At 37.7% G+C, this 27,081-nt stretch overlaps 1 protein-coding gene across 3 annotated transcripts in view; it reads left to right on the forward strand.

Annotated features, from left to right (window-relative positions):
• The window catches only part of PPP2R5C (protein phosphatase 2 regulatory subunit B'gamma), a 71,232-nt gene that overhangs the window by 10,165 nt on the left and 33,986 nt on the right, over nucleotides 1-27,081 (forward strand). The window contains exon 3 of one of the 3 annotated variants that reach the window (XM_054275247.1): nucleotides 6,719-6,878. The exons of 1 other annotated variant lie outside the window; for it this stretch is intronic. In XM_054275247.1, the coding sequence (XP_054131222.1) occupies nucleotides 6,719-6,878 (160 nt within the window). Of the gene's footprint in view, nucleotides 1-6,718; nucleotides 6,879-18,639; nucleotides 18,909-27,081 lie in introns of those variants that run through there. One more of the 3 variants, XM_054275248.1, reaches the window with a different exon arrangement.

Below are 27,081 nucleotides of genomic sequence, written 5' to 3' on the forward strand. Positions count from 1 at the left end.
TATCTGGTTTAAATCTTATTTAATCAGCTAACTGGTGGTTGCAGGTAGCAGTTTATTTTTTTTTCCTGAGGACATTTCTTGCCTTGAAGTTTTGTGATAGAAGATACATTATGAACCAAGTGTTGCTTTGCTGCTTTTTGTGAAGTACCAGGTGCTCACTGATGGTGGTGTTTCAGCAAAAACAAAGCAGTGTCCATCCACTTGATTCTGAGCCTGGGCATCCTCTCATCTTTGCCACTACTCTGCAACCTTGGGCTGAAGATCTGAGCTCTGACTAAAGGGAATCAAATGTCAGCTTGTTCCTGGAGTATATTAGTTAAAGCAAAATTAAATTTACAAGAAGCAAATGGAAAACAAGCCTTATGCTACTGATACTTAATTGTGAATGTAAAATTACAGTCTATTAATGTCAAGGATGCAGCACACTGAGCTGAAACATGGGATTGGTTTGGTGTGTTGCAAGTCTGGTCTGTTACACAAAGCTGTGATGATACAATTCTTTAGAAGATAAAATTTGAGTCCTGTGTATAAGCAGCTAACAGGAAATACAAGCAATGCTTTGTGTTGTGAAAAATAAACAGCAGCAAGAAAAGCAGGAAAGCTTCAGCAAGTTGTGGATCAGACTTCTGAAGTGGTTTGTGACAGTATAAAGTTTGTTGTGGGCTCCACAGCAAAGAGGCCCAGATGGCCTTTGGTGCTTGTAAGAAACATCCCAGGCACTGACACAACTGAGCAGACTCCATGCTGTCTCTGGCAGAGCACTAATGCAACTCCATAGGCAGACATTGAGAGCAGCCAGCATAGCACTGCTGTATGTAAATGCAAAATCATAGTTGTTAAACAAGTACTACAGCATAAATCTGTGAGTGCTAAAATACAGAGTTTGGCATTACTGTCACGTTGAAAAGTTAATCTTTTTGCTTATCATTAGAACAGCATGGATACTCAAAGCTTTAGGATGCAGCTCTTGCTGTAATTAAAACATAGTAAGTAATGCTGAGGTAGACTGGATAGTAATCTCCAGCAGTAATCTCAACTACTGAGAGTGTTTAACAATAATAAGCATATTTGCTAGAAAGGCAGCTGCAAAGATCATTCTAGCAGCCAATCCAGGTATCATTCTGGCAAATGATTTTGTTGAGGAAAAACAATAGACATCTAAATTGCCATCTGTGTGAAACCACCCAGAGTCTTCAGCACCGTAAGCTGCCTCTCCAGAGACTCCTCCCTAAGAAGTCTGTCCAGACTGGCTTGTGGTGGTAAAACTGGTGAACAATAATGGCATAGTAGCAAGAATCTTCAACAAATAACTTCAGAAACATCTGCTGTCCAAAATGGTACCCTGCAAACTTGTTGTTTCCCTGCTGTTTTTAATTGTGTTGTTTATGGATCAGTGTTCCCTTTTATGTACCCAGTGTATTCCCTATCAAGCTTTGTATTGTTTGTACTGATTCTCTGATTGAAAATATTGATGTTAAAAATCATATCTACTTGTTCCATAATAAACTCTGCCAGCACATGCATGTGCTAGAATTACTGCAGACTGTCTGAAAGCTCTGTCAGGCCTTATCTTTAAAACCATTAGTAAAAAGAGTTAATTCTGATGTTATCCTCTCAGAAGTCATGTTGAATTGCTGCTGGTAACAACACAGACTTGAAATCAGGTGACACATACTGCTCTCCTGCTAGTGTTGTCTTGAACAACTTGCCTTGGTCTCAGCTGCTGATGTCACCAGCCCACTTCCTGTAGGTATGGTGTGGATATATTTACCAGGCTGATGACAGCTGGGCCATATACCAGATACTATCTGTCCTTGTTCCCACCCCAAACCAGTAAATGAAGATCTGCCAAGGAGAGAGCTCTGTGGTAGTGTTCAAGAATTCCTGGAGTGTTCAGAGATTTTTCCCTACTGCAGAAGGGAAAAGACTACATGGAAGGCTCTTTAGCTGCTCTCCACCCATTTTGACTCCTTGATCTTTGATTTCAGTTGTCATCTCAAGAGATTAAATTAAATTCAGTTTCTCAGCCTAATTACATTGATTATGTATTAAGCCTCAACCTGTTAGCCAAATTATTTTGGTTACATACTGGGCCCTCATACAGTTTTGAAAATCAAGTTGTTAATGTCCCTTTCATGTTTTGTAATGATCTGTGTTTAGTTTCAGTAACCTGTATTTCAGTTTCATTTTAAACATGTTTTAGATGTAATCCAGAATGCTTTCATAGCATTTTCTGAGGCTGCCTTGGCAAGAAACAAGCTCTTCTGGGTGCTGTAGATCAGACCTCTCTTTATCTTAATGAAAAATAAGTCCATGGAGGCTACTTACTCTACCAAAAGGAGAAGAGGGAAGGGATTAATTCTGCATTAAAATAAGCATTTTCCTTCTGTTTCAGATTCAGACTGATTATTCTTTTAAAGTGTTCTGTGCGTTTTGCTCTGTGTGCTTGTATTTCAGAGGGAACCTTAATCATGTGTGAATTGGTACAGGGTTCACCTACCAGATTTCCATTGTCCAGAGCTTTTTCTCAAGGTTTTGCTGTTGCCATTGTGGAATGGTGTGCACACTGATATAAACTTAAATTCAGTGATGATACTTATTAGAAGGTAGAAATGTGTATATTAGTCTTAGAGTGATCTGTGTAAAGAAACACCATATAGCATGCTGCCCAGCACTGTGTTTTCTCAGGCAGAGGATCTCTATTGCCTTGTGCTTAGGAGATCTGATTTTGTCACTAGTAAGCCATCCAGTTTTCTAAGTATTTTAATGACAGATGCATCAAGATGATTTTACTGTCATTTTCAAATCCTCACTCTGCTCTTATATCTTAGAAAGCAGTATGCAAGCTTGCTGCATCATTATAGAATTGACTTCACTCCAGGCTTGGCTTGGTTTGGCTTTTGATTTTGTGGATCAGAAGGCTTTGTGTCCTTTGGTCTAATTCAGTTACTGTGCTTTGAAAGGTAAGGTCAGACAGAGTTCTTCTGGTTGCCCTTGTTTGTCAAGGTAGCTTGAATAGCATTTCTGGGAGACTGTCAGAAAGGAAAGAATGGGTTCTCCTGAAAGACTGCTTGATGTACACAGCATGCAGGCTGGATCCTCCTCCCAGGTCCCACCATACTCTCTCTTGTGTCTCAGATAGTTGTCCAGAAGCAAAAGTTGCATTGTGGGATACTTGATGATGATCAGTTTAACTTAAAAAGAAAAACTGGCTGTAACTGTAGATGTGCTTGCTCTACTCATGTCTTTCTTTCCCTGGTTGCAAACTTAGTGTTGTGTTCTTATCTTTACCTCCCTGTATAATGTCAGAAGAGTGAAAGATCCAACTTTGCTCAAAGGTGTGATGTTAAGAAAAGGAAAATACCACATCCTGCCTGGTGCGGGATTCAAGGGATGCAAGGGCTCTCTGCCTTGGAACTGCTGTGACTGGCAAAAAACCTTCTCTCCTCCCCACCTTTCACTCTACTGAATTAATTTTAAGCTTAGTCATGGCCACTGAGGATCATCAGCTGTATATCTTCAATTGTTAACATCAGAATTTAAAAGATAAAATCACACTTAAGCTGATTGTCTTAATGTTCATTGAAGTATGTATATAAAGCTCTAGCTTTTCAGAAATAAATTGATCAGAAAACCTGAGGGTTGTGTTTTAATCATGATTTGAAGAAACATTCTCAGTGTGACATTTTTCAGAGCAGTTTGTGCACATTTTTAGATGTTTATCAGAACTTTTAGAATTGAATGTGTCTGTCCATACAAACATTTGGGTAGGAAGGAGTTGTTGCCAGAACAAGGGCAAGAATAGGTATTGCTTCTTTTGGTCATAGAAAGAGAATTGGTAAAAAGGTGTCTGTAGCCTGACTGTTCTGGTGTCAAATACATTGAACTGTTCACTGCTGTGGCAGTGTCCAGCACTTACTCCTGGGAGCTGTGGTGTCTGTGGTAGTTTGGTTTGTTCCTGGGAGGAGGAAGCTGAGCTTGGCTCTTCCATCTGAACTCAAAATCTCTGTACTCTCAAAGAAAGTGTGTTACCTTGAAATCTTTACCAGATGAATACACAATTGTTAGTCTGAATTTGTTTGCCTTTTTTAAAGAGATGTGATTAAAATTGCTGAGCTTTGTGGCTTGACTTAACTCACTTTCTGGGTGCCCTTCTATCCAATGTTGCTGCAAGCCCTGGAGGACAAGCTCCTGGAGCTCTTCCCTGGTAGCACCATAGTGCCAGTTGCAGAGGTCATTTGGAACAGCTGCCTGGCACTGAAATCATGCTTTAGAAATGATTCTGGCAGCTTTCTGGCATGTGCTGGCTGACTGGAGCATGACTGAAAAGCAGGGGTGATCATGCTTGATGTGTAGGAAGGAGGAGGAAATCTGATGGATAAATGGTCCAGTGATTCAGGACTAGAATTACTCGGGAGTCATCACTTCTAGATGGGAAGTTGCCATAGCAACAAAAAAATGCTTTCTTTCAACAGTCCTAGTCAGAAATGTTACCCATCCTCTTAAGTAACCACTTCTGGCTAATTTTAGAATTTTTCTGCAATTTAGAATTCTTGCTTCCCTGAGGTGTGTGCATGTGTGCAGACACATGACAGCACCTGTTAATTTGAAATGAGAATTTGTTTGGAAAATAGAGGAAACAGGAAAATGGCTTTTCCTGTTCTAAGTAATGAAAAAATACAGGTGGCAGTGGAAAGTAGCCAGTTCAGAAAAACACCATTAGGCTCAAAACCAATATTGAAAGTACAGAATCCTGTGCAGTAAAAATGTTTATGATGCATCTTAATTAGCATTTATTGCTTAATATTCAGTAAGTTATTGCTTCCTAATTCTTAGTGCTGTTTTTCTTTTAGTTTAGTCTATTAATATTTTTGTTTGTAATGCTTTTTAAAATTTCAATTAATGGATAGAAATTACCTTGCAGATCACTTGCATTTCAGCATAAGCTTTTTCAAGCATTTAGTGTCTGAGATTGAAAAGTGAAATAGTCTGAAAAATGCAATGTAACAGGTATTACTTGTACATAAATTCTTTCAATTTGCTGATGCATTCCATTTTTACTGGAACAAGTTCTAGAGTGTTTTTGGTAACTGTGACTTATAATATTCACTGTACTGTCTCCCTTTATTTGTTCTATAAGGCTGTATAAGGGGTTTTGCTTTTATAATATTAAATTTGAAAAATGGTCACCTTATATGGAATGAAACCTAAATTTTGCTCTCAGTCATCCTTGATATATTGTGCTGTGTGTATAATATAATACAATTGTTAATCTATTCTTGAAGTATATATTCTTTCCCAGTCATACTACTAGAACAAAACTGGAATTAAATTACTTTGAGTTACTTTTTGAGTCTTGGAGACTCAAAAGGTAGACATTTATGTATGGTAACATTTCCATGCACACTAAATGTATACACTACAAAACTATGCAAATTGTTGATGAATAAGCTTTTCTGGAAATACTTTTTAGAACATTGGAAGAAAATTGGTTTCCCTTGGTTTAGCACTATCTCTATGAAAAGGCCACAGATGTTATTCCATGCAGGACTGAAGCTGCTTTCATGCCTATAACACTTAAGAAAATTCTGATTAAATCAAGTCAAACTGCCAAAGTACCAGTGTTACAACTTGATTTCCATCATGAATCCCATTCCCATCTGATTTTTTTCCCTATTGCTTATCTTGTGGGCACTTTCTGAGAAGAATGTGGTTTTCCTGTAAGGAAGAAGTGCCAAGGTATATTTTAAGATGTATGTGCTTCTAGTTTGCAAATTTGAGAAGCTTCTAGAGCAAATTAAGGGCCTGCAAAATGAATTACAATATTGCAGCAAGAGGTCCTTGTCAGCTGTTCCTTTATTTTTAGCTTAGATCACTCCTAGATGTTTTATCATTCTAGTAATAAATGTCATGAAATTATTCATATTTTGAAAGTTAACTATTGCCTCCTTTAAACCTGCTTTTCCTCTTTCAAAAAAAAAAAAAAAAAAGGAATGAGAAAGGCAGCACCACAAGTTCTGACAGGCTTTTGTTAATGATGCATTTTATTCAGCTTGAGAGAGAGCAAGTGTAGTCAGTGGAATAACAACAAACTGAAAACCTGTAGTGGGAACCATATTTCTGGATTTATGTTATAAACTTCATACAGAGGTAGAGTGACAATCTAATAAGAATTATTACAGTAAGAGCAGCTTGCTTTGAGTAGGCAGTAAACCATGTTTTTGAAGGTGTTAAAGCTACTGCAATAGTAAGACTCACACCTTTAACTTTGTATCAAAGCCTGACTGCCCTGGCCAAGCTTAGGACTCTGTCAGCAAGGCACAGGATGAATAGGCAGTGAAAGGTTCACCTGCTGTAAACAGACAAGTTTCTCTGGTCCCTGTGAAGATGAACTTAAATAGCTAGGAGACCTGGACTTCTCACATGGGGAGAGGTGAGAGTAGCTGAGGAACTACATTATTTGAAAATATCTTTTCACTTGTCTGGTAACTTCAAATAAATGGGCTACTGCATATATCAAGGTGATCTATTCCCATCTGTATGAGGGCTGTGGTACAGAAATAAATGCTGAAAAGATGAGCAGAATAGGTGGCAATACATTCAGAGGATGAGGGATACAATACTTTCATTAAAAGCATATTCATTTTCAGTTATTTCTGTGAAGATTTTTATTTCTAAGTTCAGCTGTAATTAACTACTTTAATTTCTTTTTAAACAGGTGTCAAACAAAAAATCAAATAGTGCTCCTCCCCCAGCACAACTATCTAAAATCAAAGTACCAGCACCACAGACTGTAGTGAAGAAGGAAAAGCGTCAGAGTTCTTCAAGGTTTAATGTTAGCAATAACAGGGAGCTTCAAAAGCTGCCAGCTTTAAAAGGTATGTCTTTCCAAAATGGAATTACTCTTGTGGGGAAGTTTGGGCATGAGATTGAGAAGCACCTCAGCTGTCATACTTCTAATATCTGGACAGCATACATGATACATCAAGTATGCACATCTGCAAACTGCACATACTTGCACTGGGTGGTTTTTTCTTTTGTTTGATCTCCACTTGAGGATTTCCAGTATGTTGCCTTCTTGGCAGTCAGTATAGGCAATGTCTGTGTGACAGCATATTCACTCATCTCACATAAAAGCAGACTATTTGGGATCTCTTTGCAAAATATTAGGCATCTGTCCTCAGAGCAGTGTGCTCAAACCTTGCTTCATTTGTGCTAAAATTTCTCTTGATACTGTTAGAAGATCTGGTCTATCACTGTGTATGGGTCTGGTTTTCCTGAGCATGGGTCAGGCAGAGTGGTGCCTTTTTAGTGCATATGAATTTTTCCTTTGTTGATTTTAAGGCTTTTTTTATCTCTTAGATTTATATTTACTTCCATCTGTGACAAAAAGATGATGATAGTTGATGGGTCTTCTCTTACTAACCCAGCTTTTATAATCTTTATTTGACCTGAAGGCTTATTTAGAGGAAACAAGAAAAAGGCAGTTTTGAAACAAAAAAAAAACAGTGTGTACTGCTTTACAGTGTTCAAGAGTTCAAGATTGCCAGTGAAAGCCTAATAGATCACTGAAATGTTGAGTAGTACTGGTGTAGGCAATGTGAAATTATTGGGAAAATTATTGTATTCTTTCCTCCATTCATCATTTTCTTAATATAATAAATTAGTGATTCTTGAAAGTAAACTCTGCTTCTCAGCCTGTCTGAATTACACTGCATTTCATTCAGATCAAATGAGATTGTAAGATTTTTCTCTTTACACAGATACTGTATTTACAAAAAGAATCTAAAATACTGTCCATCATATTAATTTAGCAGCCTATATACAAGATGCTGTTTAATATATTTCAAGACTAAACTACTGCTTCATTGAAACTTCATTTCAATATATGAATTAAATTTTTAATAAGACTATTTAGCACCACAGATTATGAATAATAAGTTCTGTCTTTTGAACTGACATAGAAGGTTCATGCACAAGCTGTGACAACCAGGGCATGAGTGACATGAGCAAAAGATACTGAATTAAATTAGTGATTTTTATAAGAAGTTATGCATACAGAACCTTTTGTTCAAAGACTCAGACAAAAAGAATATAATTTGTTTCTTGGTCATATTTTAAATAAAGTGGTTCTAGTAGTGCCTTGGACTGCAGCTCAGGGATACCAGAACTGAGCATGCAATTACAAGCAGTAAGGACAGAGAGCTGGAAATGGGGAAAATGAGTGCAGATAGGACAGGGGAGAACTAACCCATCCTACAGTAGTGAAGGTGAAGTTTAAGATCTGTTTCTGCCTTGGCTCTGTTGCAGTTTAAACCAGTAGGCCAGTGAAGTGCAGAAGAATGTTGCTTGTAGTTGGAGGAGGGAAGAGTAAGAAAAAAAGAAAATTCTTATAAACTGTCTGAGGTATTTTCTCAGAGCATTCTAGCACTTTTTGACACAGTGTACCTATTTGTGAAGAAATGGTAGGAGTATTGTGCATTGTAATTGCCTTGAGTCTGCAATCACTCACTCCCCCACGCTCAGGTGAAAGGAATGAAAAGATCTTGAGCTTCTCCCTGGTGGTGTGTGTACGTCCCCAGGTTGTCAAGGGCCAGACTTTGTTATGGAGCACTGGTGCAGTTGTTGATCCACTGAGGGGTAGTAATTGCCACCTTTCACTAGTCAAAGCAGTAATAGCTTTGTTACCAAGCTGTACCCAATCTCCTGGCTCACACCAGATGTCTGCATAATGGCTGTGCTCCCTGCATGTGCTTACTCCTGATGTAATTCCAGCCTGCTGGCGTTGCTGAGGATACTGTTGGCCAGTCACGCTGTTCCTCTAAAAGATACAGAGATACTTGACTTAATGTGCATTTAGTGGGTCAAGTGAATCTGGGAAACTTTCTTTTTGGATATCTTTGTGTGTTGTTTAATGTCTCTGTCTGGACAGGAGTTAAATTGGACTGGCAGGCTATAATTTAAAGGACTGAAATGATTAAGACAGGTTTGACTTCTGTGAAGTGCTGGGAAGAACACAGTGTTCCTTCAGGTTAGCTGCACTTAACCAGCTTTCAAACTCCTGTTACTCATAACAGGTGGCTGCATTTCTATGGCTACAGTGCCTGGGGAACCTTTCTTTTGTCTGTAGTAGAGCAAGAGGTGTGTATTACAAATGTTGCACGGACTACTGTGTGGTGTGAGGTACTTTACATGAGACGGTATTTTAAGCACAAAATACAGAATGGGGTTGTCTTTGCATACTTTAAAGTCCATATGAGATATGTGGAAGCTTGTAACTGGTAAGATCTAAATGACCTGTGGTATTGGTGGGATAACCACCTTTCTTCTGTGCCACAGGTCTGGAGATGAGGTCAGCAAATCACTTGAAATAGTGGAAGGGAAAGGAGGAGCTGCCAAGGTGGCTTTTCATCAAGATTTCTTATTTAAGAAATAGCTTTTTGATCTTCAGGCATGCTGCAAACTTTCTCTTGGGTGTTATACCAAAGTGCTGATGATAAGCTTCTGGAAATTCCAGCATATTTGCCCTGGTGACTGGTATTAGAGTGGTATGATTTGTGTTCATTGGAGCAACTTGGGACTTATGTTATGCACCTTCAGATTATCCAGGAAATGGAGGAGCAGGATAGCTCAGATAATGCACAAAGAAAGGGAAATAGATTATGAGTTAAGAGATTTTAAGAAGAGAGCTGAATGCAGAAAAGAGAAGTCTCTGATGTAATTGGTTTGTGGAACATCAAGATCCACACATTAGCAAAGCTGCAAACTAGTTATGCTCCCTGCAGCACAGTGCAGTGCAGCCTGATTTAGTTGGGTAGAACAGGTAGCTTGTCTGCCCACAGACAACCTAAAGTATCTCTGGAGAAGTGCTATCAGAACAGTGCCACACATCTTGAAAAGATCTTACCTATTTTCACCAAAAAAAAAAAACCAAAAAACTGTGCCAGAAAATTTGTGCTTTGTTGATTTCTGCTTATCCAGTTCCATTTGTTTGCTAACATTGGTAGTACAGGTACTTAAGTTACAGAAAATTGATTATTGTTTTAAATTGTTAATTGAGAAACAAATTACACTGGACCTAAAGATGTGGTTTTTTTTATTTTATTGTGATTTGAAAGCTTGCAGACTAATGCTTTGTTTATATCAAATATAAATGGCAAAGGGTGCTTCAGCCTTCAGAAACATACCAGTTTCTTAATTTTTAGTTTCCTAAGGAAGCAGTTAGTGATTTAGGATATGTTAAAATCAGTATATTAAATACAAAATATTAGAATTACATAAATAGTTAAAATTGTTTAAAACTTTAAAAATGTGTTCTCTGTGAAATAAACAGTGTAAGTGTTCAATATTATTATGTAAATATATTTAAAAAGTAGCATATCCAAGGTTGTGCACAGTTCAGCACTGAAACAGTGAAGAGAGTTTGTGTTCTTTGCATGCTCACTTCAGCTTTATGAATTCATTTTTACATTTCCGGTAATTTTTTCATAGTAAGTGAGATTTCTAACTGTGCAAACAGGTGAATGTATTTGTAAGTTATTTTCCATGAATGTGCTAATTTTAGTAAACAGTAAATGTAGTAAACTGTAAAATAGAGAAATGACTGTACAAAGTGTTGAGATTTTTAAGGATACAGTCTGAATCATGACAATATGTAAGAAAGTGTCACAATGAGAATTTAAAAATATAATGTGTAAAACACCCTAAATAGGATAAAATGTTTCATGCACTGTCAAATACAGTTGTGTCACAAATCTGACTTTAACCTTCCAGTAATACTCATTAAAAGCAATGTTCCCTGTCAGTTCTAGAATAACAAATTTGAAAAAATAAGTCAGTACTACTTAATATTCCAAACGTTGCAAACTTTCCCAATGAACATATGTTAGTCGTGCATATGTAAATTTGGGCATGATTCAAAAATATGCTTTTTTGGTAGCAATTTCATATATACTTTTTTAAAGCTGGGTAAAATCCTTTCACAGCCATATAAAGGCCTCTTGGGATGCAGTGTCATGATTCAGTTTGTGCATTTGGGATTGAAGTTTTTTGTTGGTTTTGTTTGGGAGGTTCTTTCAGATAAAGGTGAGCAATGTTAGATACAACAGAGATTGGACATCAGCTTTTATTTTCAAATACAGTTCTCAATTTATTTTAAAAGTTACTATTTACCCCTTGGAGTTGGACTTGTGATCTCAAACATGTGGATACAATATTCTTATAAATGTTTTTATGAAGGTAGGAAGAAATAAGCTACATTGACAGCTGAGGAATGTGTAGTGACTTTTATTGCTGAGAAGTATAGAATTGGTTTTTTAATGTAGGATATCTGCATGTGATAGGATTAAACAGATTCTGGTATTTGTTGTTTAAGATCTTACCACACATTTTGATCAGTCCTGGTTTTGATCTTCTGATGATGTCAGTTTCTGCTTTAGCATGGTTTCAACATCAGAAGTACTATTAGTCATATCTATTTGAAAAACCCAAAAACAATGCAAAAAAACCCTACTCAATAAAAGTGGGGGGGTGGAAAAGAAAGGAACATGACAGGTCATTTTTCTGAGCACTTTTCATGCAGAGAGCATGGTTCTTGTTTTTCTTCAAGCAGAGACTTCAGAGCTCTGCCAAATTCTGACTCTGTTCTGTGTAAAAGAACATCAGGGTGGTGTCTCAACTTGTCTGCCTGTGATACAGGACTCTGATAGGGAGGCAAGCATTATTAAAGCTTTCCTAATGTTTTTAAGTTGTAAATGGCTGTCTAGGAGATAGCTCTGTTTTCATCATCTGTAAAATATTAAAGTCTCATGAATCAAAGCTGCAGAAGAGGTGATTTCAGTTTGAGTCTGATACCTAAAAAAACAATTGTACCAAATTTTGATGATAAAACTGTTGAAACCATGAGGAAGGAGGAAAAAGTGAGAATTGCTCAAGAAGTCAGAAATGTAAAATTATTGTGTGTTTTTCTCAAGCACAGAGTACCAATAAGTAAGCAAAACTGATATCAAGTAAATGAGAAAGCAAGTCAAGTTTTGTTCTCAGTACTGCAGAGAAATTCAACCATATATGTTGATAGTTTCTACAAACTCTTATTGGAATACATTTAAACTTAAGCAGAGTCTGTTACTTGTTCATTTAAAACTAGCTTCTGTTTTCAGACTGACTGGATGTGTGCAATATAAGTGAATTTGTGAGAATCGTGGCACTAATGGGCTGCTTTGGGGTTTTGAGGAGCAATTTTCATATAAGCTGCTGAAATTGGAGATCTCAAGGTTTAAGATCATTTTCATTGCAGAAACCTATTCCTGCCACTTGTAATTTATTAGAGGACAAATATGCAGTACTTTGGCTTTGCAGTTTAATTGTACTTCTTATGTACATGCATGGCAATTCAGGAACTGTGTCCAGCTGCAAGGTGGTAGCATTCCTGTTTAGATAAAAGTATTTTATGCAAAGTGAGATGGTAGATTAAACAAGATAATGCTGCTATAAAATATCATTTCGCCTAATACATAATTCATTTAAAAGGCAAGACACTGAGGCAAAACAAATTAATTCTCATAGAAAATATCAGTGAATGCAGTTTTGTGAGACAGATCATTCTCCTCTCCTTCATATGTGACCTATAGTGGAGTAACTGAGTGTGCTGAATGCTGTTTTTCTGGTCCTGACTGTGTTTGTGCTTTTATACATTTTTTTGACAGCCCAATGTTGTAATTAATATATTGAAACAAAAAGTCCATAATGGAAAATACTGCAGAAGCTTGTTCTTTCCTATATGAGTATGGTTGAATGTGTGCATTGTCAGTGGATGTATGTATTGTATCATGTGAAGGAACTGGGGGGGGCTCTTTGTCCTGTACTTTAGCAACTTTGTCCTTGAACTTTGACCTTAAAAGCATTATCAGTACTGCCTAAACACTTTCCTGTACTGATTTTTCTTGTAGATGTTTAAAATAATCATTAAAATGTCTGTGGTACGCATATACATTTCTTAAACCAAAAGCTGACATCGTTTGGTGTTCATACAGGAACATACGATCTATCAGTGGTTATAAAGTAATTAATATTTAAATATTTAGAAATTATCCAGTCTGAATTGCTATGTAGTAGCATTTTAAAGATTAAGAAACATGATACCTAATGAATGAAGAACTACCAAAAAAAGAAGGTTGTAGAGGAAAAATACTTTGCTTGAGTGTGTGAATTCTTTTCCTTCAGCTAGTGTTACATGAAATCATAGGCTTGGATTAATGAGCCATTTTTCATTTCAACTGCCCTATCAAACACCTACTCATTAGTCAGCAGCTGAAAGTGTTAGAAGAATGCACTACATCTGTCACTGGCAGCATTGCCTACCCAACTTGTTTCCACTGAAGTTTGGATAGAATCCATAAAAATAGGATTTAAAATGTGGTATTGTCTTATTTTCTAGATTCTAACCTGTATCTGAATTCAATTTAGATCTCTCTTAAAATGCCTTTTATTATGCTCTCATTCACAAAAGGAACATTTTGTTCCATTGCATAGATCCTCATTATACTCAGACCTTCACATTTTTGCTGCTGCACTGAACTTCCTTCTTCTTAAGACCTCTAGAGATCAAACATTGAATTTTTACACTTGAATATCAATCAGTGGTTGTTGGTTAACTAGCCTGGTCTCAAATTTTTACTCTTTAAATGTTATTTTTACACTTTATTTCTTAAAAGTGGTATGTGTGACCAATGTAATAAGGCCACAGACATCAGTGAGTTTGGTGTTGTTTTGGTGGATTTTGCACAGGGCTTGATTAAAGTAGCGTGCCAGTATTTGAAATGAGCTTCTGCTATCTACCCTAGGAATTACTTTTTTGTACCAATGCTATTTTTAAAACAGGTTTCTTTTAAGGTAATGGTCTTATACAGCTTTCTAAACTCAACCAATATCTACTGGCTTTTCTCCCTGTCCCCACTCACAAAAATTCTTGAGTATACAAGATTGATTGAAGGAAAACTTGGCACTGTTGAACCTGTGTGCTACAGTGACTGTGCAAATATTAGGAAATCCAGATAGAGACAGGAAATCCAGTCACAGACATTTACCAATTCCTCTTTAACCAAATTTTGCTGTACTAGAAGGAGTGAATACTATAAATTTTTCAATGAGGAATTGCCTTTTCCTGTGCTTGAGTTTTGGGAATTTTTCAAGGAAGCTGCATGACAGTTCATATCCCTTTCATTTATCCAGGTAAGTATTTTTTTCTTATCTCTGTATTTCTTTTGATAGCCAAGTATTAACATGGTGTTTACTACCTGTTTCCCTGAAGAATCTCTTCTTGGCTGTCCTTGGATTTAGTCAGAACCTAGAAGGAGAAGCCCATATCCTTCTTATTGCTGCAGGTTCTCCTCCAGAATGTGTACTGTCCAGTACCTTTCCTTCTCTAAAACAAAGTTACTGTCTTTGAGTAATTCACTGTTCCGGGTTGTGATGAGACCCCCATTTTCTTATAGCCTGACATCATTTATGAGAACAGTAAGTTTAGTGTAGGTTATAATTGGAGGAGGGGGAAAAGTAAATTATATTGCTCATACCAGAAAAAGCAAGTCATGTTTATTCCTGTCCCTTTTTTGGGTGTCTGTCTGGTGGGCCAGATAATGGAATCAACATGGCTCAAACTCACCCTTTTCTCATTTTAACTGTGCTCAGTTTCCTAATCTGGTTCAGCCATGCAGCTGCACAACCCTTGTACAGAAATTTCAGACACTTGGGCACCTGAGCCTCAGAAGAGAGGGGATTGCAGCAGTAGCTCCTGTAGGTTTAGCTCAGCCTGGACTGCCATGGAACACAGTCTGGGTTAGCAGAAAACTAACCTGACAATGAAGTGGCTTTCTGTTGGCTTAGGGAGCTACACCAGCTCAGCTGTGGGTCTGATGACCACTAAGCAAATGAGGGCAAAATATTTTCAAATGTAAAACAGAAAGGAGTGCAGGAAGGGGCCTGAAGCAGCCTGCAACAAGGCTGGCTTAGGTTGATGAGGAATAGCAATTTCAGCAATTGTGTCTTTAGTAACCTTAGAGCTCAGACTCAATATCTTCCCTTCCTCTCTCAATCAAAAAATGAAAACTCATACAGTCTGAGAGGTAACCAAGCCAAGTGTCTTCATATAAGTAGAAGTTTATGTGATTTTAATTATATTATGTTGTTGTTCCTGCCATTATCAGTTAGAGTAGTAGGTGGTGTAAAATGGAAATAAAGGCAACCTTTGGGCACGTGAATTTGCTATATGTGTTGTGGGCTGATGAGAAGCAGGGTGAGTGGTTGTTTTTAAAATCAATAACCCAAATGGAGTGTTTGTTTTTGAAAAAGTGGCACATAGCCTCCAAATGTAAAGAGTATTCATTAGCTATAATGCTGGATCCTAACTAAAGGATCTGCTTGTAAGGCCCCTTCCAACCAGTTATATCCTGAGAACTTTATAGGATTTTTCCTTCATTCCCATCATTGGAAAGTTAGAAGTAATGAGCAGGGTTCAGAGGAAACTTGTAATAGCTACAGTCTCACTACGTTGTCAATATGGTTTTTGTTCATTTAATTCTAAAAATCGATAGCTGAAGTTAATACTGTTTTTCATTTTCTTGCAACAGAAATGTCTTCATAAATTTGTTAAAGTAAGCTCTTCTTCCTCCCATTGATCTTCATTAGCTCTGCTCCACTTGCACTAATATTCTTTCTCTTCCATTAGGAAGTCAATTCCTAACTCAATTTTCTTTGCAATTTTTTTCCCAAATGAAGTTGCTCAAAATAATTCAACTTAAATAAATATTTTCCTTTGGTGGCAAATCAAATATTTTAAGACTGAAACAAAGGGAGTGTATAAAAACCTCCTGAGCAGAATGTACTCTCAATCTGTACAATGGTGAGAAAACTGCAGATGTTGTTAACCAGCAAAAGGTCTAATGAAGACCAAAGTACTTCAGCTTCACTAGTGTCCTATCAGAATTACACCAGGAACACACTGGTTTATGGGTATTTTAACCAGTTTCTCTGTGGTTTTTAAAGTACTGGACTCAGACCTAACAGAGTCCAGCAAAAAAGAAGGAATGAGAACATTTTTGCAAAAGAAAACTTCCTGAATGTGACTGAGTCCTATCTGCCAATAGTATTGCTAGTTCTGTGAATGTCACATTTACTCTCTAATGAAGAATTTTCTAGGGGGCTTGACTCTTAAACCACTACTTAAAATTTGCTAATGAATCTCCAACAATAAAAGTCATGCTTATGTATAAATTAGGAAATGGCAGTGTAACTAATGTTCCCTTTTTGCTCTGTTGTGAAATTGTGTCCATGGCCACAGAGACAGCCTTCCTGGCCATTTAATCTTTGCAAGCAGTTCCAGAGAGACAGAGGCAGCAGCTGCCCATTAAAGCAGACATGAGTAGAGAGGAGTGATAGTGCAGCTGTTCTTAAATATATAGTTACCAGAGAAACTGGAATTTTAAACCTTATTTTTGCCAGTTTGTACTGTGATTTATTACTATAAAATAATCTAATTTTGCTTTAATATCAGGAAAAGAAACAGAATTTGCTACAAGACCCTGCATGTGAAAATACTTCAAAAAAATACCCAAGTTGTTTTGTTTTTTCCTTCATCCATCAAAATCTTGTAGAAAACCTTGTTAGAGGTCAGTCTAGGTTTTAATCTAGTTTTTTAAAAGGCATATGTCTTTTGCAAGGCTAAAACTCACATTGAACTTGGTCTGTTCCAACCTTGATGATCCTATGATTCTAAGGTATACTCAAGGGATATATAGATAAAAAACATGACATTTTTGAGGATACACCTTCCCTGGTTTTTCCTACATTGTAAGGACAAAGGGTCTGAATTTCTGTAGTCTTAGAGAAGAGGTCTAAAAGGTTCATGTGGTTTGTTTTGATTTTGTCAAAAGCGGGATCAACTACATCTATGTCACACATTATGTTTGGTCATTTTTTAAATTACTAGAAACTTTGCGGTCTTTTTTTTTTAAGTGTGCTTATTGTGAGAGAATTTAATTTAATTTCTAACCTAATCTTCTTTGAGGTAGGATGCATTTACTGTTTGTAGTGAATGTAGAAAAATTAATTTCTTCCACCTCCATAATTTTTCTTAAAAATACTTGGATATTCTCAGATCCATTCTGTTTAAAAACAAACAAACCAACAAACAAACAACCTACACACCACATCAAACAGGAGCTTTATTTCTTTTAACTAAGTAATATTTTAAAGATTTGTTGTCTTTGGGCTTTCTCATCAGGTTTACATCCAGAATGTACTACTTCAAATTGGGCCTTGTCAGCAATCATTAAATCCAATTGATTTCTTTGTGTGTTTTATGGATGATATTCTTCTTTTTTATATCCCAGTTAGTCTTTTCCTTTCCCCAATTGAATAATATTCAGTACAGCTCTAACTCACCTTTGACAGTATGTTATTGTAGTGTGATGTAATTTTTCTAACCAGGTACACATTTGCCCTATAATTTGTTTTTATTTCAAATTTTCATCAGCAAGTTACTTAATGAAAAAGTGTCCTCTGATGTGCACCTTTTTTTTTTCTTTCTTGAGCAGATATAAATTAAGACAGTGTCATAGATTCAGTAATCTACATACTCATTTGCAGTATGTGACATACAGTATTTGGGCAGAAGGACAGATCTGGAGACAGCACAAGTAACAGTGCCAGTTTCTCTGAACGTCACTCCCAGCAGACAAAATGGTCCTTCAAATAGCTCATTGTAAAAATAAATGTGCAAGTCTCATATGACCAAAAAAAAAGGGCTGCTCACAGTTTTGTTGTAAGTACCTTAAATAATCAAACTAACAAGTTCAGAAATTGTTATGCTATGCCTTTTTTATTGTACTTCTGAGATTATGCAGGAAAACTGCTTCCACGTGCTTATATATTGCTTCTTAGTAATTTTCTTTACTTTTCAGTAATAGTTTTAAAAGTTATTTATAATTACTGATCTTTTTAGAAAGGAAAACCAGTATTGTGCAATATCCAAATTTAGGAACATTAACATAAACTGAAGGCAGATCCATTTCTAGATTGATAGAAGTATCCAGGTCCATTTCTAGATTAAAAGACATATTCAGCATGAAACATGAGGTTTTCATCTGCTTGTCATATATATGTATTTTTATTTGTTATGCACATACTAGTAACCAGTGGTGAAACAGTGCAAGGAATGTTTATGAGGTTTTATATTTCTAAATCAACAGGAATAATCTAAGGACCTGTATCTTACTGTAAACCAACTACCTTTTGTTATGGCTCTTGAAAGCTGAAGTTGTAGATGTTACCCTCAGTGCTGTGTTTTTCCACGGTTAAATTAAACATTGGTTTGATAATCCTGGGAAACCGTACTGAAGGAAAGGCTAAGGAATGAGGAAAAATAAAACTGCATGCGCTCTTTCTAGCAGGTGCTACTGAATATTATCGAGGGGGCGGGGGTACAACAGCAGCAATGAGATCATCCTGGCAATAATAAAAAACCCGAACCCAACGCAGCAGGGCCGTCATCTCCGCAGCCGCTCCGCCCCTGCCGCGGGCGGCGCGGGGCCGTGGCGGGCGCGGGGGGAGCCCCGCACCGGCCGCGCTCATTCGCGGCCTCCTCGGTGTCATTTGAAGTTGCAGCCGTCGGCCAATGGGGCTCCTCCCGCCCGCTGACATCACTCCCCAGCCAGTTCCCTCCAGCTGCAGAGCGCTTCAGTTTCTGTCTTTTTTTAAACTAAAATGGAGGCTGGTTTCTTGCCTTAAGGAATACAGTGCCGTGCCTGCTGGAGCCTAGATGTTGACATGTAACAGAGCTGGCAGCAGGATGGTGGTTGACGCAGCCAATTCCAATGGGCCGTTCCAGCCCGTGGCCCTTTTGCATATTAGAGGTGAGTTATTGTGCGTGCGAGAGTGAATCGCGACCCTCGGACGAGCGAATAAATGGCTATTGTGGAGCTCGGAGAAGGGGAGCAGGAAGTCCTTTGTAGCTCAGTCCCTCTCGGTTTGGTACAGCCGCGGTAAAACCGGCGGAGAGCAAAACCCATTTTCTGCTAAATGTGTTCGGGGAAGGTTTAAGAATTCATGGTGGCATTGCATACATAGTTAAAAGCAGGTTTTACAGCTTTCTGCCGTAACTCTCCCATCCCCCTTCCAAGCTGTGCTGATGTCAAAGGATGTGAAGTCACTACCCCAGAAAGGTACTGAGGGGGGCAGGGAAGAGCCAAGTTGTCCCTATAGCGTTTCTAGAGAATAAGGGCAAACCTTTGGTGTGCTTCAAAGCCTTTTTTTGTTTGAATTGTTCGGATAGAGCTGCCTTACAGTGCACTGCAGCTTGTGAAAGAATTGGAAGTGTCAGAGAAGGAGGGGGGAAAGAGATGTGACACTTACTATGAAAATATCCTTTATGTATTTGGAAGGCATTTCCTAGAAGAGATGCGGTTTGGCTTTAACAAGCAAGCTCTTGTGTGCCTGCCGTGTTGTGCAGTTCTGAATGTTCAGTTCTTCACAGAATGTGTTCTTTTGGGTTTGTAGAATAAGTGCATTGCAAATTACATTTTCTATAATTTGAACATACATGTTGGTATGACGCTTCTGTACAATTGAGTGTGTATCTCTTGTTCTGTATTTTTTACGTAGTAAAATTTTGCATTGTGTTGGGGGGTTTTGGGTGTATTTTTTAGCTGGGTTTTAAGCAACCAGTCCTTTTTCTAATATCTGCTGTAGGGTGTTTCTGGTTTAGAACTTTATGAAGGCAGAACATGTATTAGCTGGGATGAGCACATCTTGAACAATGGTATTTATATGCAAGAAACATAGCTTGTACCATTCTTAATTCTTTTCTTCTCAGCTTTCACTGACATAGGCTAGATGTCAGTACTGGAAAGAAATTTTTTTTTTCATTAATATTCCATACCCTGAAAAAATTTTGCTTTGGAAGTTTATAAACCCCAACTGTTCAGAAGTCTGTTCTTTTAAGTAGGAACATGGGTGTTCACGTATTTAAAAATCATTATTTCTCTTTAACTTCTAAAAGAGCCATAACCTGCTCTGTCTGAAGTGGCAATAGATGAATTCTAGAAAACTAATTTTGATCTGTGACTGGGGAGGAAATGCAGTAAAATTCCATTGATTTCAAATAGGGACTATGCTTGTTGTCAAGGGAGTAAAATGGAGCTGCCTGACCTGTGGACAAGCCTTTGCTTGGCACTCTGTACAAATCATCTTCATTTTCAGATAGGTGTTGCCTTTTGGAAGGGGAAAAGCACCACCTTTTAAAGGTTCAAGTTAGAAAAATAAACAAAGGTTGGAATCAGAATGATGAAATATTGCAATGATTTTCCTTAATCCTTTGTCTCAATATGATAACAAGGTTCTTGTCATTGAAGTCCTTATCCTGCCTTTGCTCCAATAATACATAATTGTGGAAACCATGGATTTTAAGAAACTGTTCTGAAATTTATTTTCCCAAGACCTACATTTTTGGTGCACTGAATAATATAGTAGTAAAGAAGAAGTTAAAGGGTCTGTGGTTTAGGGTTTTTTTGGGTGATACGGTTTTTTTTCTGTTTGGTTGGTTACAGTTTTTCAGTGGATTATGAGAGTAGAGTTTCTTGTAAGCAATTAAAGAATTACTGGGAGATTGATTGTTTTTCATTTTTCAGGTGGCAGGAAATAAAATGGGTTTCTGGTATTATAGCCCAGAGGAGTTGCTTGACCCTGGGAAAGCAAAGCATCTCTTCCATACCTCCTGAAGTGTGCAGAAGTTCCTTTGGGTTTTTCATATGTACCTCAGAATTTCCTTTGGGTTTTCTATGCGTACCTCGTGTCACCAGCTGTGCTAATGCTACCACTACTGATGCTTCCAAAATGAAGCCTGTCAGAGCAATACATACAAAACTCTAATGGCAGTAAAAATTAGCTGGTAATTCTGAAGGCTAATGACACATTATTATTGTTTGTCCCAATGCATGCTGCTTTTACAGTTGTCCTTTTGCATCATCTGTTGTAATATAGGATTAAATTTCGAGTAGGAGTGTTCCTCTTGGCAACTGTAAGAGCTAAAACTTCAAGGTCAAGGACAGGGGGTAGGGGCATAAGCCCCTTGGGTGTTTCTCATAGATATCGTTTGTTGAAATAGAAAAAAATTTCTTAAGCACCAGTTCCATAAAATTTTTTAAATTTTGAGATGGTGTAGGTACCATATTTGAACTCAATCTTGCTTCTAAAAATTATGTGAAGCCTTGTGGACTAAACTGTTAGTACTTCATTGAAAATAAAAATTGCAATCTTACTTATAAAGTTAATTCCAAAGCACTTTCTGTACCTGGATCATATGAAATATGTAATGCTTGCAGAATAAAAAGGAAATTTTTAGCAAGCGACAGTGTCATGCCAGACATTGTTTGTCCTGTGCATCCTGAACTGTAAGGAGCTTTGTTGTCTGGGTTGCTTACAGCTTTACATAAGCAACACAGTTGGAAAAAGATGCAAGTTATTTTTAAAAATTATGTTAAAGTCTTGTGAATAGGAAATGATAATGTCAGAATTTTACTGACTGCCGTTGGTGACACTGTTGTGTCCAGCATCACCAAAGGAAGGAGCAGTGGGTACTTGTAGGGTAGGAGGTGTCATGGCCACAAATACCCCATCCTCCAGCAGTTCATTTGGCTGCCTGTACTCAGGTTTATCTTGGGTATGGTGCAGCCACGTAATCCTGAGTCAGAGTGCTGTGGAAAGAGCTGTGAGCATGTTGGGGTTCCCCTTTGATTCAGGAGCTGGCTTTAGGCTCAGGCCTGTGGCCTTGGTTGTTGCCTCAGCTGGGTTGCAGCTGTGTGGTTGTCCTGTCATGTGCCTCGCTGGTCTGCATCCTGGTGTGTTGACTTCCCAGGTTGGTGTCCCTCTGCACTGAGCACCTGTTCAGCAGCCACAGGACTGTCAGCTGAGCCTGCTCAGTGTCAGAATAGCTGCTCTCTTCTCTTCATTCAGGTACTGCAAGGCTGTGCCCTTTGTCACAACTGTAGACTGTTGGCAGTTGTTCAAGAGCAGTGTGTAGAAATCAGAAATGCAGGTGACTTTTGACCCACTGGTGGAAAGTAACAAGCACCAAAAGAGCCTAATCCACGCTAAATGCAAGTGGTGTGGCACCATTGCTGTGTGTTATCTGATTGTGCTGAAAGCATTGCCTCAGTGAGAGTGATTTGGCCTGCTGGGGTAGTGAGTCTTCAGTCAGCAACAGGCTCTCCTGGGGATCTGAGCTATGCTGCTGCTGCATTGGTCTTTCTAGAGTACAAAGGTAGCTGAACATTATGCCCTTGAATTGATTGTCACTTATTGCCATCATCAACTGAAAACTTAGTGGTATTGGAATGATATAAGGCTTCTAGGAAAATTACAATTGCAGTTTAAGCAGCTGTTACAGCCATGGAGTAACTGCTGTGGTTTGTGATCTTGGATGGAGGCTTGACCTTGTGAAACAAATGCAGCTGAAGGAACTCAGCATGGGATATCTGCATGGAGAGCTCCTTTAGGATCTTTGTGCATTGACAGGCCACTTGCAATCAAGGTGACACTAAGACAGCACAAAGGGTTATTAGGTATCATGAATTTAGTGTTTTTACAGCAAGGAGGGAAGCAGATCTGGATGGTGTTTTCAAGATGCATCCCTCCATATGGAGCCCTTCTGGCAGCCAAAGGCCCAGGGTGATGGAAGTGAATTCAGGGTCCTGAGTGGATGAGCCACAAAAACAAGGTGAGGCTTGGGGAAAGGAAACATTTTGATTTCTATCTCAGCACTTCAGTCAGATAAAGCAGCTGTAAAAGCTGCATGGATTAGGACAAACAGTAAATGTTTGCCACTAGATTTCAGAGTTACAGTTCATATTTACTGTTGAGTGTTCAAAACCATAACTGGAGTACAATGTGTAGTAACAGGTAGAAAATAATAGTAATTCCTTCTATAGGCAGAATATGAATTCTCAGGGGGGAGGAGATGTTTTTCATTAGGAAAATGTGTTGATACCAGTGTTGATGAGAAAAATCCCTTAATATTGTTTTGTTAGAGCATAGAAGTATCCCAGATGCCAATGTCTCCATGAACTCAAGACATATTTTGAACAAAATACATATAAAACTCTGTTCTGATCTGCATTGGCAGAATTAAAATGTAAAGGTTACTTTAATGGCTTGGTTGCTGACTGGCTGGAACTGGTAGTGTCTGTTCATGCTTTTCAAAAGTTATTTTCAAGATGTTTTGCAAGAAAATTGTGTGGGAAGAAGGGTGAGAACACCCTGATACTATGTTAACTCAAACTGATGCTTCCTGTAGGCCATAACATGTTTCAAATATCTCCTTGTCCATCCTTCTCCTTTGCCTTCCAGAGCAGCAAATGTTTTTTTGACAGATTTGACTTGTCATTATTGAAGTTACTTTAGATTTTGTGCAAGATGCTTTGACTTTTTTTCAAAGATGATTTATGTGAACTTTGTCCATTTTTTCTGTGTGCTGCTTGTTCATCTTGTCTGAGGGATCATGGAAGGTATTTCAGATTCCACCTTTACATCGTGTTCTTCAGGGCAAAAAATGTCAGTGGTAGTGTTTCTGTGATGTAAATATCTGAGTATTTAGATAGAAATTTGCATGTTCCTCCAAGGTTGTGAAAGATCTTTGTTTAGTTGGGCAATTTATATCTTAAAGGAGAAAAGCTTGGCACTTTCATTTTAGAAAGAATCCATCGTGTGTTTGTCTTGAAAAATAATTGACCTGAAAATACTTCTGTCTAACCAGAGTTGCTAAAAACTGTTGCTAGACTGTTGCTTTGCAGGAATTGTGTCTGAGCTAAAAGAAGAATAAAAAAATTATCCATTCTGTAATTAAAAGGGAAGCAGAGCCCCAAAGCTCTCACTTCAGAAGTAGTACAGACCAAACTCAGCACGCAGAACAGCAGCCATTTACCTCATGATGTACAAAGGAGGCTGAAGGAACTGGATTTGTTTGGCCTAAAGGAAGGAAGGTTAAGGGGAGATTTGATCCTCAACTAACTGATGGGAGGGTGTAGAGCACAGAGCCCTGCTCTTCTCAGAGATCCACAGTGAGGGAATGAGAAGTAACCAGTATGACTTGGCAAACTCTGGAGATTGCAATTGTACACAAGGCGAAAATATTTTCACCATAAAAGTGGTTAAAAGCTGGAACAAGATTCCAGAAGGGGCTGTGAAATCTCTGTAATTGGAAATACTTTGACTGGAGAGCAGCTGGGTTTATGTAGTGGGGAATTAGAGTAGCAGAAATGACTGTCCCTTGTGGTGAAAATTATTCTATGCTTCTGTCATTCTCTGGTTCTTGTGGGACCAAAAACTTATTGACCTTGCTGTAGCGTAAAAAATTATAATATTAATTTAAACGTCTTATTTTTTTTCCCTCAAGTTCAAAGAACAATATTCTTATTGTAAACTCTCTTTATGCTTCTTCTTTTCTTTTTAGTTACTAAGGCAAACATTTTAATACTTGGTGCTAGCATGCCTATTAATAGTATTTTACTTCTGTTAACTCACAGTTTTTGGCGTTAATGGTGTTTTAAATTATTCTTACCATGTTTTAGCAAACTGTTAAAGATGGGTGACTGGAACTGCATGCAGTATTAAAAACACTGGCATGCTAAAAGAATGTTTTATTCATTTCTAAATCTTCAGTTAGAAGCTCAGCAGCAGTCCATACCTTCTGAATAAGATAGAATCAATAAATGTACACAGACAGCTATTTCACCCACATTTCTTTACGTTTATCAGCTTTTGGAAAGCTCTAATAGCTTGAATTAATTTGTTCAGTACTGTGAGATTTTTCTCTAGCCTTTTTTGACAAGTTTGAATTGACAATGAGCATAGCTTTTAACAAACTGTGTGACCTTGCTATTCATCTTCTGTGGTGTTTATGAAAATGTTGAACAGTGTCATTTCTAACACATCCTTACAACATGTTTGTAGTAATCTTCCTGCATTATAACAACATTATGTTAAAAATACAAAAATCCCAGGATAATTGTCACTTACCAAATTTCCAGTACTCCCAAGAACTTGATGCATTTCAAGCATGTGCTGTGCCTTTACATGTGCTGAGTTTGCTTTTTTGAGGGTAATAATATTTTATTATACTTTGAAACTAGCCTAATCTGATTATAAAAGCATACCAAAAAATGTCAAAGTCACATTTCATGATACTGTTTTTTTCCTCTTAGTATTTTATGCAGCAGAAAATTAATCTGGTTTATTCCTTCTGTATTTTCTGTGTAACTGTAATCTACACCTTAGAATGCATCTTGCACCATCCACCTAAGTAGGTATTTTAAGGATGGTGAACTTATTCAGTCTGAGCACATATGTTTATTTAAATCTTAATTTTCTTTAATTCTTCAGCACATTTAAATTCAGTCAATATTTAAGGTACAGTCACCCCTTGTTGTAAGAAGTGAGCAGTCTTCCTGGGAGGAAAGGTGGATAGAGGAGACATCTTAATTTTCTTCCGAGATGCTTCCATAGTAGTGATGAACTATGTTACTTCTCTGAGTGAATTTAAATTTTAAAATGGAAGGCTTGTTTGTACCTTTGTGGAAATATTTCCATGCAAAAGACCTTCAAAACTTTTTTTAGTCTTTCCAGTCCAATAAATGGAATTTCCCATGATCAGCACGCGCCTTCTGTCCTGCTTGCGGGTCATAGTTGGGTTTTGATCTAATGGATAAACCTCAGTTGAGATTTAAAGGAGATGAAAATGCTTGTTCTTCCCTTTTCTCCCCCATTAGCCAGTTATAATTTGGTAACCTGAAGGGGTGAGAACAGGTATCAACCTTGTGTTTGGGCTATGTTCCTGCCAAGCCACCTAGACTCCCTCCATAGGTACGTGGCCTGACTCCTGGAGCTCATAGTCATCCATCTTGCCAAAAGTTTCCAACTTCTAGAAAATTCTGAGCCTGCTGCTGTTTGACATTGCCTAATGACTTGTATGCTTCATTGTTAGCTTTGAAACCCATCCACTGTTCCTTTCTAAAATGTTGCCTCAAAAAATAGAACCAAGGCCATCTTCCTCAAGGACAAGCAGCAGTTCTGTTCTTAATGAACTTAGGCCTCTTGTATATATCAAATTATGAAAACTTGCATATGTTAGCATTAGATAATCACCTGAATTATCAAAGGACTGATATTGGTACAAGTGGCTCTGTTGTTGTATTACTTCTTGTACTGTTTTCCTAGATCTTTTGGAAGGACATTCAGACATTGCCAGACATAGACTGATGGTTTTTTAACATATATACCAAAGAAACTCATGCAGAGTGGTTTTAATATTTGACCAAAAGCAGGTTTAAAGGAGGTTATTTAGTTATTATTCCTGCTGCCTTTAACATGGTGACATGCTTATTAACTCTCCACTTACCATGCAGCACTTTCTATCAGAGAGTCTGTTTTACATTGCTACTGCCTTTACTCTTTGTTCTCTGTCACTCCTCCTTTCTTGACTTTTTTGGGTTGTTTTTGCCTTCATATAGACCCCTTGCCAATATGAAGAGTGTGTGTACGGGTTCTTGTGCTGGAAACAGTGAGGATGTTAAGTGTTCATACTGCATGTGAAATATCTGAGGGCATGACTGTAAAATGTCTCTAGAGGGGACTTTTTGTTGAGCTAAAAATACCATGAAATTGCAGGAAGGTAGTCAGCTGGAATTTTTACAGTACTTTTACTGACTCATGGAGTAATGTGCATGCCCTTTCAAGGAAGCAAAAATGGATGCCCTCAAATTTTTATTCATACTGTTTTGTGATGGTTGCTGTGAAATACATTTTAAGGTAAAATTGTCTTCTGTTTCTGTGGAAAATTTTTATTTCCATTTCTGTTTGAAGCTTCTAATAAATAATTTAGACTTCTGTAAAATTAATTCCATGTGCTATCAAATAATTAGCTACTGAAACTGCACTGTAAACCACACACAGCAATATTTAATAGATACAGGGTTATTTGCATCATATGTAGACAAGATGTTCATCTGGGGGAGGTGGCTTTTGTGCTCTAACCTT

Source organism: Melozone crissalis, unplaced genomic scaffold (assembly GCF_028551555.1).
Source record: "Melozone crissalis strain CALT ecotype California unplaced genomic scaffold, PUWL_Pcris_2 ptg000018l_1, whole genome shotgun sequence".
Taxonomy (NCBI): Eukaryota; Metazoa; Chordata; class Aves; order Passeriformes; family Passerellidae; genus Melozone; species Melozone crissalis.